Below are 18,255 nucleotides of genomic sequence, written 5' to 3' on the forward strand. Positions count from 1 at the left end.
CTGGGGCGGAGTCTGTGGGTTTGTGCAGTTGTGATTGGCTGGTTGAGCAAATAGAACACTTGCCGTGCAGTACAGGTGCCGTTGTGCGGAGAATGTGCAGGTGCCGAGTAATGGGGGAATATAAAGAGTCCAACACTGGGGGATTGTGAGCTCACACTACAAAGCTGATATTATATTGGGGTTTCTTGAGGCCAACACACGACGCGCCCAATATTTCCATTGTTGTCTCTCCAAACAGGGCCCTTAGCAAGCGGCACTATTTATAGGACTCATGAAAAATGATCTGGGCCCTCAGACAGAACAGCCCCCCGACTCCCTTCATTAATCACAGTCCAGAGAGAAAAGGGAGATTTGTGAGGCTGAAAACTATTGTAAATAGAGGTTTCCTTGTCCTTTACATTCCTGTCTATTAATTGTGTGCCTAGAACATTCCTTATGTGTATCTTTGTGTCATGGGTGGGAGCTGCCATATTGCGGCCTACCTGCTGTGATAGACGCCAGTCTCACATAGTTAAATCTCCTGACGAATGGCTCATACGGGGAGCTCTCCAACACATTTACACCTGGAACGAGAAGAAGAAAGTTGATGAACCCCAAAACCTACCAACCAATAAGGGCAATTAGCAGCCTACACCTGTTCTGATCTGGATTTCAGGAGAGCCTGCTGGAGACATCAGTTCTGTGTAAGATCATGTGCATATCCCTTTAAATGCCAGACTCGTCCCCACATAAGAAAGGGGCTGAACTGGTTTGGGGGTCCCCTGTTATTGGCTCCCGTCTGCAGCAGTGAATCCTGAGCTGTCAGCCCCATGATTGGCCATAGACTGGAGACTTATTGGGGTTCCTACAGTGATGTCACAGGGGCTGATTTCCTGAAAACCCCCATGATTCTCCCCGAGCATATCCTTAAAGGGATACTGTCATGGGAAAACATGTTTTTCTCAGTTAATAGTGCTGCTCCTGCAGAATCCGTTTCTCAAAAGAGCAAACAGATTTTTTTATATTTAATTTTGAATTCTGATATGGGGCTAGAGATATTGTCAGTTTCCCAGCTGCATCCAGTCATGTGACTTGTGCTCTGATAAACTTCAGTCACTCTTTACTGCTGTACTGTAAATTGGACTGATATCTCCCCTTCCCCCCCAGCAGCCTAACAACAGAACAATGGGAAGGTAACCAGATAACAGCTCCCTAACACAAGATAACAGCTGCCTGGTAGATCTAAGAACAACACTCAATAGTAAAATCCAGGTCCCACTGAGACACATTCAGTTTCATTGAGTAGGAGAAACAACAGCCTGCCAGAAAGCAGTTCCATCCTAAAGTGCTGGCTCTTTCTGAAATCACATGACCAGGCAAAATGACCTGAGATGCACCTACACACCAATATTACAACTAAATACACTTGCTGGTTCAGGAATGACATTTTATATTGTAGAATCAATTATCTGCAGTGTAATTTAGTAATAAAAACGACACCATAAAAATCATAACAGAATCCGTTTAAACTTGAGCAGCTTTCCTTTCCCTTGGGTTATGGGTGGAGCTGAGTGGGATTATGGGAAGACGGTAGAAGAGTGACATGTCGGTATCAGTCACTTATGGAAGGAATGGGGAGCGGTACAACAGGGTGATCACTGCACGTTCATCTTGTCCTGTTTCCATTTGTTTCTTCAAAAGCTAAAGGGGAACTAACCCAATCGCACGAGTCGTAGCAGGTGCAGCAGTGCAAGAGTCAATGTTGTCAGACTGAGTCTCATTCACTCACAATCCCTCTCTCTATACTCACACCTGCACAAGGCTTGTTCCATTGAAGCAGTGGGTAAAGTTCCCCTTTAATGACACCTCCAAAAACGTTTCCTTTAATTACACAAATAAAGCTCAGTCATTATCCTCCAATGTCACTGCAGAACTTTAGGGGTCCCCGAGCTCAGCCGCAAAGAGCAGCCCCCCGAGCTTTCCCCCTCCCCCTACTCACAGTCCCACGTCTCCCCCGTGACCCACAGACTGTAATACAAATGCTCAGCTGCAAATTGGGCTCCAGAGAAACAACTGGAAACTCTGTTTTGTCTAATGAGTCGCATCACCTTCCAGTGTTGGAGTAACCCTTTCCTCTCCAGTGTCTGACAACAGAGTAACCCTTTCCTCTCCAGTGTCTGACAACAGAGTAACCCTTTCCTCTCCAGTGTCAGCTGACAACAGAGTAACCCTTTCCTCTCCAGTGTCTGACAACAGAGTAACCCTTTCCTCTCCAGTGTCTGACAACTGAGTAACCCTTTCCTCTCCAGTGTCAGCTGACAACAGAGTAACCCTTTCCTCTCCAGTGTCTGACAACAGAGTAACCCTTTCCTCTCCAGTGTCTGACAACTGAGTAACCCTTTCCTCTCCAGTGTCTGACAACTGAGTAACCCTTTCCTCTCCAGTGTCTGACAACCGAGTAACCCTTTCCTCTCCAGTGTCTGACAACTGAGTAACCCTTTCCTCTCCAGTGTCTGACAACTGAGTAACCCTTTCCTCTCCAGTGTCTGACAACTGAGTAACCCTTTCCTCTCCAGTGTCTGACAACAGAGTAACCCTTTCCTCTCCAGTGTATCAGAATGGAGTAACCCTTTCCTCTCCAGTGTCTCACAACAAATTAACCCTTTCCTGTCTGGTGTCTTACAATGGAGTAACCCTTTCCTCTCCAGTGATTCACAATGGAGTAACCCTTTCCTCTCCAGTGTTTCAACAGAGTAACCCTTTCCTCTCCAGTGTCTGACAACAGAGTAACCCTTTCCTCTCCAGTGTCACACAGCAGGTGTCATCTAAAGTGTCAAACTGTAGAGTAACCCTTTCATCTCCAGTTTTAAAGGGGGGGGCATGCACATCATAAAGACTCCTGGAACCTTATAGTAAAAAAATAGAAGGCAAGGTTAAAGGACAAGGAAAGGTGTATGGACAAGCCAGTATGAAATAATCTAATTTGTTATATATATTATTATATATAAAAGTAGTTATATAATATATAATAGTAGTACTAATAGTAAAAGTAGTTAATAATCTATTTGTACTTAAACAAGCTCTGCCCCAGGGGATACAAAGGCCCCTTTAACATCTCATTAATAGGGATCTCCACACACAATTCTAGAATGTTCTTACCTGGAAGCAGTTACTAGAACTGGTGAACAAAATACAAACTCCACCCCATTATATAAGATCCCGCCCCCAAGGAGCCCATATACACTGACCTTCTATGAGGGTGTGATGGACACTCCAGTATATGTTCAAGCAGGTCTTCTCTTTCTTCATGCCGCGTTTGCATTTGCAGCCGTGCAGTTGGCTAGAGAGCAGCTCCGTCACGGTTCGTCTGCACTGGTTCTTGGCGTTCTGGCCCAGTTTGTTAGCGCCGTTCCCTGCTATACACTGGCGCAGCTTTCTGAAATTGAAACTGCAACTGGGGTTACTGGTACAGGCCTCTCCTGCTTGTAGGCAGTCTCTGCTGGTCGATGTGGCTGCTGATGTTCTCTCTACAGAAGGGAATAAAGACAAACAGTTGGGCTCAAGCAGAAGTTACCGGACATTTAAAGGAGAACTTAAGCTAAACTAAAGAAGTAGCTATAAATGTTGTACATTATGTTTTGTGCTTCTGTACCAGCCCAAGGCAACCACAGCCCTTTAGCAGTAAAGATCTGTGTCTCCAAAGATGCCCCAGTAGCTGCCCATCTTCTTTTCTGCTGATTCACTGATTCACATGCTCTGTGCTGCTGTCACTTACTGAGCTTAGGGACCCACTCACAATATACAGTACACATAGAATAGAAATGTCACAATATAAGGCTGATTAGTAATTAATACACATAATTACTACATGGCAGCACAGAAACCAGTGCAATTAGCATCAGAATTGAATAATCAGCAAACCTGTAGCATCAGCTTATATTACAGCCAGGGAAGCTCATTTTCTGCTGGATAATTAGTGACGAGCCCTAAGCTTAGCTTCTCAACAGCCAATCAGAGCCCACTGAGCATGTGAGTGTCACAGACACTTTCCAAGATGGTGACCCCCTGTGACAAGTTTGAAGTCCTGGATCATTGCTGCTATTGACAAGCTCAAACTTTAGCCTCGTGCAATAAGTTCACTATAGAAAATAGGACATTTTTAGCTATATTCATTTTTAGGGGTTAGTTCTCCTTTAAAGGTTAAGTCAAAGTGCCCTTTATTAATGAATATCAAAATAGTATTCATGAAACTGCTTCAAAAGTTTGCCGCAGCTCGTTTCGACAAAAAAAAGTGCAAAAAAACAAAAAAAAAACAACCCACGGGTGGATTAGATTACTTTTTTTTTTATTGAAAAAGCAGTTGTAGCCTAGTGGATTGGAGATTCTTTAACAATGTAGGGAATGTGTGTAGCAGTGAAAACTGCATGGGATTTTGCTCTCCCAAAGCACAAACAAGATGCCATGAAAAAAATGCCCAAAAAAAGTTTAGTGAATTTTTCTGCAGATTTGCTCATCACTAGGTAAGTCACCCTGCTGTAGTTCCAGGGTAGAGTTGCCACCTTTACATTTTTGACCCGGACAGCCCGGTATTTTGAAGGTCTGCCTGGGTCAGAACTTCCTACTCGGTTTTCCAAATTAGGAAAACCAGGCAGGATTCCCCATGATTGATACGGCAATCGCCACTTTATAGCCCTGCCCCCCGACATCATGGGCTGTTCCCTAAGTGTCATCGTCCCGCCCCCTGCCCAGTCTACACCGGGCTAAAAGGTGGCAACCTTATTCCAGCACAAGGTTACAGATATATAGAAACATTGGGGTAACAGTCACCCTGCTATAGTTCCAGGGGTACCCAGGGTACAAATAAACACTCACCCTAAATCTCCCCCTAACTGGCCTTCAGACTGGGCCCCCTTACCTCATAACAAGGTTACAGATATATAGAAACATTGGGGTGTCACCCTGCTATAGTTCCAGGGGTACCCAGGGTACAAATAAGCACTCACCCCAAATCTCCCCCTAACTGACCTTCAGACTGGGCCCCCTTAGCTCATAACAAGGTTACAGATATATAGAAACATTGGGGTGTCACCCTGCTATAGTTCCAGGGGTACCCAGGGCACAAATAAGCACTCACCCCAAATCTCCCCCTAACTGACCTTCAGACTGGGCCCCCTTAGCTCATAACAAGGTTACAGATATATAGAAACATTGGGGTGTCACCCTGCTATAGTTCCAGGGGTACCCAGGGCACAAATAAGCACTCACCCCAAATCTCCCCCTAACTGACCTTCAGACTGGGCCCCCTTAGCTCATAACAAGGTTACAGATATATAGAAACATTGGGGTGTCACCCTGCTATAGTTCCAGGGGTACCCAGGGCACAAATAAGCACTCACCCCAAATCTCCCCCTAACTGACCTTCAGACTGGGCCCCCTTAGCTCATAACAAGGTTACAGATATATAGAAACATTGGGGTGTCACCCTGCTATAGTTCCAGGGGTACCCAGGGTACAAATAAACACTCACCCTAAATCTCCCCCTAACTGGCCTTCAGACTGGGCCCCCTTACCTCATAACAAGGTTACAGATATATAGAAACATTGGGGTGTCACCCTGCTATAGTTCCAGGGGTACCCAGGGTACAAATAAGCACTCACCCCAAATCTCCCCCTAACTGACCTTCAGACTGGGCCCCCTTAGCTCATAACAAGGTTACAGATATATAGAAACATTGGGGTGTCACCCTGCTATAGTTCCAGGGGTACCCAGGGTACAAATAAACACTCACCCCAAATCTCCCCCTAACTGGCCTTCAGACTGGGCCCCCTTAGCTCATAACAAGGTTACAGATATATAGAAACATTGGGGTACTCGGGGTACCCAGGACCATATAGAAACATATATTATATTTTAGTGAGGGAAAGGTTAAACATTAGTCAGACAGGGAGTAGGTGCTGCCAGAGAAGTGCGGATTTAATAGCAGAAATGAAAGAATTTTTTTAGAATCCACGTGACAGACTGTTCCACATGAGGAAGGGCCGCACCAGGGGACCCTCCACTAGTGGGAATCTATTATGTCACAGACAAAACAAACACTAGTAATTAGCCAGAATAATGACTGACACGTTTATAGATGTGACGTTGGATAATTCCATTAGTCTTTTCTTTTTCATTACTTCTGAAATAAACTGCAGCAAGATTTCATTCTTTGACAAGATGATAGACAAACAAGTACAAAGGAAAACATGGTTTTATAATAAAACCTACAAAAAATATTGTTGCAGGGAATGTCCTGCTGAAAGTCCAGGTTTGATGCCACCAGTGGGGACCATGTTGCTCAGAAGATTCTCCTGCTTGGATCCTATTTTTTTTAAAGGGACAGGTGATTTTTTGTTTGTCAGGCAAGAGAAGCAAGAGAAGCTTCCATAGCAGGAGGAAAGCAGGGCAGGCTGTAACCGGGAATCATTTCAGCAGTAATTACTATTATGTAGTCTCTTTAACAGCCACAGTACATCTGACAGTCAGGGGTTAATATATGACACTTGCAATCAGCTCTCAGTCCTGGGCATTCTTTCACTGCTTCATTCAGAACCTCCGTGCCATGTTCCATTCCTTTAAACCTGAGTTGTCCATCCCACCGTCCTCTAGCTGCTCCCCAATTCCCAGAAGCCCCCGACAGCCTCTGGCTACTGAGAATTGTTGTACAAAAAACAAACTGATATTGGTCGTTTCCATTGGACAGAAGCTTATCTGGAAATATCAGCTTTGCTGGGAAATCAATACAATCCGAGCTGTTCATGTTGCAGCTATTTCTGTGTATTTTCTCCAACAGGAAGAACCCCTTCCCTCCCAGAAAAGTCATAATGATGGAAGAACCTTTCTGCTGGCAGTTGCACATCAACAATCATGAAACACTGTAGGTTGGGTAGGTTTTCTATAAAGTGATACTGTCTACATCTTGTCCTCCTGTCTCCATATTGGCCTACTGTGTCCTTCATGGCCTACTGTCTCCATATTGCTCTACTGTCTCCATCTTGTCCTACTGTCTCCATCTTACTCTACTGTCACCATCTTGCCCTACTGTCTCTATCCTGCCCTACTGTCTCCATCTTCTCCAACTGTCTCCATTTTGCCCTGCTGTCTCCATCTTACTCTAACAATGACAGAACCCTGCAGGTTGGGCAAGTCTTATATAAAGTCATACTGTCTTCATCTTGTCCTGCTGTCTCTATATTGCTCTACTGTCACTTCTTGACCATCTGTCACCATCCTGCCCCTACTGTCTCTATCTTGTCCTACTGTCCCCATCTTACTCTACTGCCACCATCTTGCCCTACTGTCTCTATCCTGCCCTACTGTCTCCATCTTGCCCTACTGTCTCCATCTTCTCCAACTGTCTCCATATTGCCCTACTGTCTCCATATTGCCCTACTGTCTCCATCTTTTCCAACTGTCTCCATATTGCACTACTGTCTCCATATTCTCCAACTGTAAGCATATTGCCCTGCTATCACCATCTTGCTCTACTGTCACCTTTTTTCCCATCTGTCACCATCTTGCCCTACTGCCTCTTTCTTGTCCTACTGTCTCCATCTTCTCCAACTGTCTCCATATTGCCCTGCTGTCTCCATCTTACTCTAACAATGACAGAACCATGCAAGTTGGGCAAGTCTTACATAAAGTCATACTGTCTTCATCTTGTCCTGCTGTCTCTATATTGCTCTACTGTCACTTCTTGACCATCTGTCACCATCCTGCCCCTACTGTTTCTATCTTGTCCTACTATCCCCATCTTACTCTACTGCCACCATCTTGCCCTGCTGTCTCCATCTTACTCTACTGCCACCATCTTGCCCTACTGTCTCTATCCTGCCCTACTGTCTTCATCTCAGCCTACTGTCTCTATCCTGCCCTACTGTCTCCATCTTACTCTACTGCCACCATCTTGCCCTACTGTCTTCATCTTGCCCTACTGTCTCCATCTTCTCCAACTGTCTCCATGTTGCACTACTGTCTCCATATTCTCCAACTCTAAGCATATTGCCCTGCTGTCTCCATTTTGTCCTGCTCTCTATCTTACTCTAGTGTCACCTTCTTGCCCATCTGTCACCATCCTGTCCTAATGTCTCTATGTTGTCCTACTGTCTCCATCTTACTCTACTGTGCCCATCTAGTGCTACTGTCTCTATCTTGCCCAACTGTTTCAATCCTGCTCTATGATACCTGCTACACTGCCCACTCTTTGTAGAAACATCTTCAAGTCCGTCGGGCCCCACTATGCACAGGGCACCAGGCAGTCTATCTGAAACTAGCGGTGTAATTATCATGTATCTAATTATCAGGTAATTATGTAATTTGTGCCAATACTCTCCCGACCAACCCCGGCCCTGCTATTCTCTGGCCACTTGTGAATGATAAAAAATGCATCGATCTGAATAAAAGATGAACTTTCTCCCCCCTGAGCGCAGTCGTGGATGTGTTTGAATTCTAAATCTTCTTTTCTTATTCTTCTTCATAGCGGAGAGTGTAATTGCTCACAGTGGGATGTGCTGCAGATGTTACTGGGAGACTGAGGGACAGACAGAAATCAGCAGCAGAACATGAGGCTTCTCACAAGGAATCCATATGGGGGTCCAGCTGTAAAAACACTGCAAACTGCCTTCAGCAGCCCCCCCATATTACACCCAATCTAAACGCTGTGATATATGCGCCTGAATGACTGCGCTCTCTGCTCGGCTGCACAGCGCTCCCTTATTTTGTCTTGTATAAAGCAATACTATGTAACAGGAGCCCATCCACAGTAAACGGGGGGCCTGGTACCACCCAACAATCTCCCCCCTTTGCCCCTCATCTGTGCTGCCAACAAGGCCTGAGAGCAAATTATATCTGGATTGTTTCACTGGTACCTGTAGTCAGAACCAGCAGTGCAGAGAACAGACTCAGTTATCAGTCACATCCATAGACTCGCTTAGCAATTATTCACAATATTTCTACTGTCATTTGTATAGCAGAAAATTGGGGAGGAGCAATGATCACTATGTACAATGTATGTTAAGTACTATCACTTTAAAGCCTGAAAACTATAACAAAGGAGAAACAGATGCTATAATTGTAAGTCTTTGCTTTTATATATATATATTTGTATAGTCCACCTGTAGCCGTTCAGACTTTGCCTGTCATCTGTAAAGATGAGTGAGACAACACTAATACACTGTAAAGCTCCTTATGTGTCCCCCCACATGCTGTGTGTAGCTGAACTGCACCTCTCACCCTTTCCACAATGCTTCTTGCCCTGGTGGTGCAGATCTCTCTAGACAGTCGGCACTCGTCAGTACAATGTAGAAGATTTAAGAGAATAGCACAACACCATGTATGTTGCAGGTGGGGACCTTACCCCTTTTATTTAAAGTGACCTCCTGTGCATCAACGTTTCAGGGGGGATTAACCCTCATCCTGACGACGGGAGGGTTGATGCACTGGTGGTCACTTTAAGTAAAAGGGGTCAGCTCCCCACCTGCAACATACATGGTGTTGTGCTATTCTCTTAAATCTTCCCCCCACATGCTGAGTCTGTTTATCATTTGTAAAATTTAAAAAGTATCACTACAGAGATTAACTGGCCCCCGTATTGTCTAAACCTCAAATTCACACTGTAATCCCCGGTATTGTTCACACTTGTAATCCCCCTGTATTGTTTATACCCTAAAGCCCCTGTACTGTTCTACCTGAGACCCCTCTATTGTTTATACCCTAAAGCCCCTGTACTGTTCTACCTGAGACCCCTCTATTGTTTATACCCTAAAGCCCCTGTACTGTTCTACCTGAGACCCCTCTATTGTTTATATCCTAAAGCCCCTGTACTGTTCTACCTGAGACCCCTCTATTGTTTATATCCTAAAGCCCCTGTACTGTTCTACCTGAGACCCCTCTATTGTTTCTATCCTAAAGCCCCTGTACTGTTCTACCTGAGACCCCTCTAGTGTTTATATCCTAAAGCCCCTGTACTGTTCTACCTGAGACCCCTCTATTGTTTCTATCCTAAAGCCCCTGTACTGTTCTACCTGAGACCCCTCTATTGTTTCTATCCTAAAACCCCTGTACTGTTCTACCTGAGACCCCTCTATTGTTTATATCCTAAAGCCCCTGTACTGTTCTACCTGAGACCCCTCTATTGTTTCTATCCTAAAGCCCCTGTACTGTTCTACCTGAGACCCCTCTATTGTTTATATCCTAAAGCCCCTGTACTGTTCTACCTGAGACCCCTCTATTGTTTCTATCCTAAAGCCCCTGTACTGTTCTACCTGAGACCCCTCTATTGTTTATATCCTAAAGCCCCTGTACTGTTCTACCTGAGACCCCTCTATTGTTTATACCCTAAAGCCCCTGTACTGTTCTACCTGAGACCCCTCTATTGTTTCTATCCTAAAGCCCCTGTACTGTTCTACCTGAGACCCAGACTGAAACTGTCACATTGTTCTCCTGTTCACACTTTATACAAAATGCTAATGGGGCCCCAGCTCTGTGTCACTGTATGTAGTACATATTAGACTGAGAGCTTTCCCTGTCTCCTGCTCTCTTCTGTCTTCCCTATACTCCTGTGTGTGTCATACTTTGTATTTGTTCTGGGGGTTTGTTAACATTTTGGCCCCTAAGGTGTTTAATCATATGCTGGGGGTACTGTATTATACACAGGGGAGGAGGAGGCATATGGATTTAAGGGTATGTCTTCATAAGACTTAATTTTTTCACATATGAGTGACATCCCTGCCAGTGCCGGGCCAAGGTAGTTTGGCCCCCTAGGCAAGAGCTTCAATCAGCACCCCCCTGTCCTACATTACCACATTACAACAATTTTTCATTAATATTACTGCCCCCTGTACCTGTACCAGCAAGTCCAGCAGCCCTCCATCATACAGCCCTCCTGCAGCCATCATATTGCCCCAATCTTTACTTGTACCAGCAGCAGCCAAAAATAAATCTGATCACATCATATTGCCCCCAAGTATTTATGTACCTGTGCCAGCGCCCATCAGCAACATATGGGCCCCAAATCTGTACGTGGCTGTGCCAGCAGGAAGCTTCACACTTTACAGTAATAGAAAGAAAGTCTTCAGTTCAGTGTAACTGTGCAAGTCTGAGAGCAGCGAGAGTCAAACCAAGCAGCCCCCCAGCTCTCTGCCTCTATCTGACAGCCGACTGCATCAGTGATGTCATTGACGTATATATCGCACAGAAGGAGCTATTACTTGCCGGCAAGAGGGAGAAGGTGAAGGAGGGGGATTCCCCAGACTGAGTGACCATCATTACTGAAACAAAGTATTAAATAAACGCTTGAAAAAAATAAAATAAAAAAAAGCCCCATTTAAAGTGTGCCCCTCAATGATGGCGTCCTAGACCGGCGCCTACTCTGCCTACCCCTAGTTCCAGCCCTGATCCCTGCAGTGAGCACCAACCATCTGTTTTTTTGGTGTGCTATTAATGTGGACATGGTCTTGGGGTAACATGGGTGTGGTTTAAAGTAGGTGTGGTCTAAAAATAGGGAGTGGCTAACATTGGCTTCCATTATTGGCCCTCCACCATATAAATTGGACAGCACTGCTGTAAAGTGTTACTGTCATGGTAATGTCTTTCTGTTGCTACAGTATCTACATCTACTTTCTCCATTTTGCCCTTCTGGCCCATCCTACCACCATTGCTGCTCCAGTTTGCATTGCTGACTTCATCTTGGCCTACTGTCAGCGCTAAGGGTTACTGATACCATTGTGCCATACTGCTAGCACATAATTTTATTGCTCCATCTTGACTTAGTGTCACCATCTTGCCCTACATTCTCCATCTTGGTCTGCTGTCTCCATCTTGTCCTACAGTCTCCATCTTGCTCTGTTCTGTTCATCTTGGCTTAGTGTCACCTTTATGCCATGTTGTCACTACCTATCCTACTTTATTGAACTTTCCCTACTGTCGGTCTCTATCTTGCCCTACTGTCTCCATCATATCCTACTGTTTCACTGCCTATTCTATTTACTCCAACTTGCCCTACTGTCTATTTATTGCCATACTGTTGCCATCTTGTCTACTGCCACCATCTTGCCCTACTGTCTCCATCTTGCCCTACTATCTCCATCTTGCCCCATTGTCTCCATCTTGCCCTACTGTCTCCATCTTGCCCTACTGTCTCCATCTTGCCCTACTGTCTCCATCTTGCCCTACTATCTCCATCTTGCCCCATTGTCTCCATCTTGCCCTACTGTCTCCATCATGCCCTAATGTTTCCATCTTGCCCTACATTCTCCATCTTTCTCTGCTGTCTCCATCTTGTCCTACAGTCTCCATCTTGCTCTGTTGTGTTCATCTTGGCTTAGTGTCACCTTTATGCCATGTTGTCACTACCTATCCTACTTTATTCAACTTGCCCTACTGTCTGTCTCCATCTTGCCCTACTTTTTCCATATTGCCCTACTGTCTCCATCTTGCTCTGTTGTCTCCATCTTGGCCTACTGTCTCCATCTTGGCCTACTGTCTCCATCTTGTACTGCGGTCTCCATCTTGCTCTTTTGTTGTCATCTTGGCTTAGTGTCACCATCTTGCCATGTTGTTACTACCTATCCTTCTTACTTCAACTTACCCTATTGTCTGTCTCCATCTTGCATTATGGTCTCCATCTTTCCCTACTGTCTCCATCTTGCCCTGCTGTCTCCATCTTGCTCTGTTGTTTCCATCTTGGCTTAGTGTCGCTATCATGCCATTAAGTCACTATCTATCCTACTTTCTCCATCCTGCCCTATTGTTGCTTAAGCTTCTATGCTTGCTACACCCCCCACTCTCCTACCTACACCATTTATGTGGTCTCCTATGTTGTGGCAGTCACCCCTATTTTGATCCTTCAAAAAAAGCTGTGGGTGAGAAATGTATTAACTTAAGACACTATTTTGAAGTATCTGTGAGGCGTAGGAGCTGCCATCAGTGTGACAAGTGCAAATAATTCAGTAGGCCGTAGGAGTGAATTCCTCAAACCCTCAAAAGAAATGATAGAACAGAAGGGGCTGGAAAGAGGTTAACTCCAAGCTACTAACGGCGATTAATTCTGCCTACAACTTCCAAGGAGCTGTCAAGAGAGCGAGAGCTTGAAGATGATAAGTCAGCAGAATGGAGAATGTTCCACTTCTCTATACTCAACTAAAAATCCTGTTATCAATATAGATCTGGCAGCCCTGCTGCTATGCACACAACAGGGCTCATTAAATATATAAAGAACTTCCCCAAATGCACACGAGAGAGCTTAAAATGCCACTTACAGTCTTAATTATATATCTGTTGACTATACATTAATTATTCATCATTTTAAACAAGCGTTTGCAATAAAATGACCCCATCCAGCACTTCTAATGATTTCCCTTATCTCGTTCCTTTTGTCTAGCGCAAGACAATTCCTGTATCTTTCTTGAATTTTTTTTAATTAAATTCTTTTTCTTTTTTTTTAATTTCTTTTCTTCTTCGGAATTAATGTTTTAGCCAAAATCAGCAGGGACCGGTAATAGAGAGATAAAGAAAGAAGTTCAAGGAGACGATTTCTCAGAGACGGAAAAAGAGGTGATACTTTATCTGTTCTGGTTTCAGTCTCAGAGCTTTTGGGATTCCGACATCAAGTTTGACTATTTTACTTTCTTCATTTAAGGGGGAAGTTCATTTAAATGTACAGAAATTCCATTATTTATCTTTCTATTCTGCCTGTGATGCCATTATGAATGCCAAGGTGACTGGTTCAAACCCAACAAGTGATGCATATAGAATGACTAACCACAGAGAGAGAGAGAGGGCAAGGTGAATGTTACATACAGAATGGGTAACACAGATTTAGTCTACCCAGACCGGGAGGAAGGTGTAAGGTGAATACAACACAAGTAACAATAGATGTATCCTACCTAGGGATGCACCGAATCCACTATTTTGGAACCCCCGAATCCTTCACGAAAGATTTGGCTGAATACCGAGGGTTGGGAAGGGAAAAATGTTTTACTTCCTTGTAATGTGATTTCCCGCCCCTAATTTGCATATGCAAATTAGGCATATGCAAATTAGGGCTCGGATTTGGTTCAGCCTGGCAGAAGGATTTGGCCGAATCCTGGCTGAATCCCGAACCGAATCCTGGATTCGGTGCATCCCTAATCCTACCGTCAGAAAGGAAGGTGAGATGCACATACTAAATTAAATATCAATAGGTGTAACCTATACAGACAGAGAGAAAGGTGTATATAGGAATAATAATCACCTAAAGTGATGCTTGGGATGGGAATTTCCCATCATGCAGTCACCTAAACCTGCTCCTTCTAAATCAGACCTGAGACCTTCTGAGGTTGATGGCCCAAGCTTGACTGCCCATTCCAGTCAAACCAGAAATTGCATTGGGGAGATTATCTGGGTACCATTAAGTCACCAATTAAGAAGGGATGGGGAGCCCAAATGAGTGTTCCTCTGTACTGCGTTGGACAATGCTTAGCCTAGTCTGTTACAAACCCTAAGTTAATTTTTTCAGTCTGAACATGGGTTCCATGGTTTTTAGGCCAGCATCTCCACCACATCTCTAGTACCCTGACCTGATACATGGAAAGGTGAAAGGTACAGAATGAGCAACCACAGGTCCTCATTGTCCAGGTCCATGGTAAGGTCCATTTAGAGCATTTAGAGAATGTGCAACTACATATGTACTCTGTAGTGATGCATGGGGCAGGAATTGCACAACCTGCACCCACTCTTTCTAAACTGGGACCTGACCTGACTTGTGGTCGGGGGATGACTTGGGTTCAAATTGTGTTGGGATGAAGAGGTTAGTGACAGGGTGCTGTACACTGTGGTGCATCTTACCCTTCAGCTTGAGCCCCCAGTTCCCTGGGGTTCAGGCCTGCTTGCACATCTCTAGTACCCTGCTCAGACAAAAAGAAAGTTGTATAATAATTATATGACAAAGGTTTGTTCCATTTTAAGGTGGAGTGAAGTTAAACTATAGTTCTGATCCTAAAATCTTAATGTGACCGTCACAAAATAAATGCATAACTCACATATATAGTGCAAGCAGCCTACTAATTAAGCAATGATGGCTGTAGGGGGCCTTCTGCCAAAACCTCTAAATTCAGATATCTTGCAGGGCGGAATATATATAATTGCTGCTTCTCTATCATATACTATTTGCATCACGGAGACCCAATACACAGAAGCAGCTTTCATATCTAGGCAGCATCACAGAGGTTTAGCCCGAGGGCCGCAACAGCAATGAAATATTAATAAATTTCAATAAACAGAGACCATAAAAATACAAGCCTCCTTGCACATGCTCCATGAAATGAGCCCAATGAGAAAAAGCAGAGAAACAAAGTAATTGAGGGAAGGAGAAGCAAGAGATGATGGGGTACAGGGGGAGACATCCAGGAACATCTGGGGGCACAAGGGAACAGATCTAGAGAGAGATACAGTGAATGGGGAAAAATTTGGAGGTTACATTTCTTTATGGCTTGATGAGATAAAGATACTGGTAACCAAGTCTAACCATTCTAAAGGGGTAAACATGAAGTCTTAGTTGTAGGGTGTATCATCTATTTCTATGGATTTATAGAGACAAGTAGTTATTTGGTTTGAATTCATGTCTTGTCCTTCTTCTACAATTATTCTCTATACTTTCTCAATGCTTCTTTTCAGATCTCTGATTTATTTCTTGTCCCTGCTTGTCCTACATGCCATTCTCTTGAATCTTACCCCCTCCCCTCTTCTATGTTCTTCTAACGCCCAAAGTTCCAGCATCACTTCTCAGCAGCCTTGCCCGTCTGCTCATATTTCCAGCCCTGAGGATGAGGACAATAGAAGAATGAATCTTGGCAAATTGTGAAGGCAATAGGTTTTGGTTGTGGTGTTGATGTGGCTAGACAAGAAACAGGTTGTGCAAAAGCTTATCACTAGGAAGGTTGCTGAGCCTACAGGGTTAATAAGCCTGAGATCACTAGAAATAGTACTGGTGGGTGTAGGTTTAAGTTTAGGTGGAAAAATGATGACTTCAGATTTGGTTGGACTCATTGAGATGCTGTTGATGTATGAGGAGATAGCTAGGAGGCAAAGTTTGAGTTTTCAGGATTATGGTAGGGCCTGAATCATTATTTGGATCCCATCTGCATGCAATATGTTTAACTGAAACCATTATTTGGCACCCAGACCCCAATGTCACTGACCTGCCCCCCAACATCACTGGCCCGCCCCCTGCCCGTTTTCACCAAAAGAAAATGGTGGCAACCCTACAGTTTACACATGGATGGGGAAGCCATATGAATGGATAAAGTCTCCATCTTCTGCATTTGGTCATTGAGCTCCTTCTCTGGTGGAATTTTCTAACCTGCCCTGTAGATATATTGCTGAAAATATCAGTCAGGCCTGATATATGGGCCAATAAGCTGCCAACTTGGTATAGTAGAGACACAAGAGTGGGAACAAGAAAAGGTTTTTAAAAATGATCAGTGTCGGACTGGAAAGCCAGGGGCCCACCTGAAAACCTTAGACCATGGACCCACTTTCCAAACTATTATTTATCCTCTCCTCACTCACCATCTTTATTCTACTAGACTTTCATATCTACTTTCTATATTCTTTCATTATTAAGCATGTTTTTCCCATAAAGAAATTGGGAATGGCCATGAAATTGTTAGAAGCAAGAGGACACCTGGGCCCACCGGGAGTTTTCCTGGTATACCGGTGGGCCAATCCAAAAATGATATTATGTACAACCTTCTAAAAAAGGAAAAATAACTAAATCCCAAATATTTTTATATTTTTCTTGCAGTAAAAAAGACTACTTAATAAAATTCTCTGATAGTGTATTTATCCATTCCCCGTATTCCTTGACAATATACAGTTTTGCTGTTGGGGGCCGATAGAGGGGGTTGTGTTTATAAAGGTGCAGAACTCCGGTTTTATCACCCCTCTTTTACACCTGAGTTTTACATCCAGTTACACACTTGCTGAATCTCATTATACAGATACACGTTGTATAGCTACATGTGATTAACACAATATGTGACAGTGTTAATATGGGGGCATTCTAACGCCTCCTTTTTATACACCTTTATAAATAAGCGCCTTTGACTTCAGGTTCAACATCTAACTGTAATTATAAAAGAAGAAAGAAGTCAAAAAAACACCATTTTAAATTTGCAAGGTACACTTTAAAAACTTGCAAACTTCTAAAAACCCCCCCATAAAGTATTCCCAAAATTCTCTCCAATAAAATCCGTAATCCATTCACTAGATTTCTTGATATGTGAAGGTGAAATCCTTTCCAGCAAAGGGCCATGTCACGTCCAGAATTTCAAACTCCTTGCTCCAGCATTTGCTCTTAATGGGCAGTTGTAAAAGGATTAAAGGAGAAGTTCATGTTGGGCACCTCCAGTGAGTTAAACCACTTATCTTACAACCATGGTACTTTTAAGCTGGCCATAGATTTTTAAAAGATCCAATCATTATCGTGAGACCACGATTATCTCGAAATGATCGTTTAAAGTGGACCTGTCACCCAGACACAAAAATCTGTATAATAAAAGTCCTTTTCAAATTAAACATGAAATCCAATTTCTATTTTTTATTAAAGCATTCATAGCTGTTGTAAGCTCATTTCAAAACCTCAGCTGTCAATCAAATATTGTCTGCCCCTCCTCTATGCCAGTGGCATAGAGGCGGGGCAGACAATTACTTTCACTTTCCATTCAGCACTTGCTAGATGTCACTGCTCTCCACACACTCCCCCATTCTCTTTACCATTTAATTGTGTAGCCAGGGCATGGGGATTAACATGGGGTCCCCCATTCTGGTGCACAAACAAGATTCTGAGATGATACAAGACTTGTCTTAATAGCAGTGTCCACAAAATGGCGGCTGCCTGCTTGCTATAATTATGAATTCTCATACTGAAGGAAACAAGATTCAAATAATTTATATGGTGTAATTAAAGTTCATTTTGCTTGACTAATGTGATAAAATAGGATTTTGAATAATTTTTTTGGGTGACGGGTCCCCTTTAAATGTACGATGTGTCCATCAAGTAAAAAGACCATTTCAGGGCGATATTTCCAGGAAAACTGAAGAGTAGCTGCCTGCTTGGCCCTGCAAACATAGATAAATTGCACTGGGACCGATAAAGATTTTTAAACCTGGCCAATCAATTTTCTGACAGATGTCGGCCGAAAAATCGTAAGATGTGCGATCGTTAGAATCCCACTTGACGGATTGGTCGAACTGCACTG

General features: G+C 43.7%; 1 protein-coding gene across 1 annotated transcript in view; it reads right to left on the minus strand.

Moving 5' to 3' along the window:
- The window catches only part of gfra4.S (GDNF family receptor alpha 4 S homeolog), a 197,176-nt gene that overhangs the window by 21,523 nt on the left and 157,398 nt on the right, over window positions 1–18,255 (minus strand). Inside the window, exons 3-4 of the mRNA XM_018242972.2 lie at window positions 3,228–3,506; window positions 483–563 (exon numbers count right to left, since the gene is read on the minus strand). Of these exons, the coding sequence (XP_018098461.1) occupies window positions 483–563; window positions 3,228–3,506 (360 nt within the window). The remainder of the gene's footprint in view (window positions 1–482; window positions 564–3,227; window positions 3,507–18,255) is intronic.

The sequence above is a fragment of the Xenopus laevis genome, chromosome 1S, assembly GCF_017654675.1.
Source record: "Xenopus laevis strain J_2021 chromosome 1S, Xenopus_laevis_v10.1, whole genome shotgun sequence".
In the NCBI taxonomy this organism is placed as follows: domain Eukaryota; kingdom Metazoa; phylum Chordata; class Amphibia; order Anura; family Pipidae; genus Xenopus; species Xenopus laevis.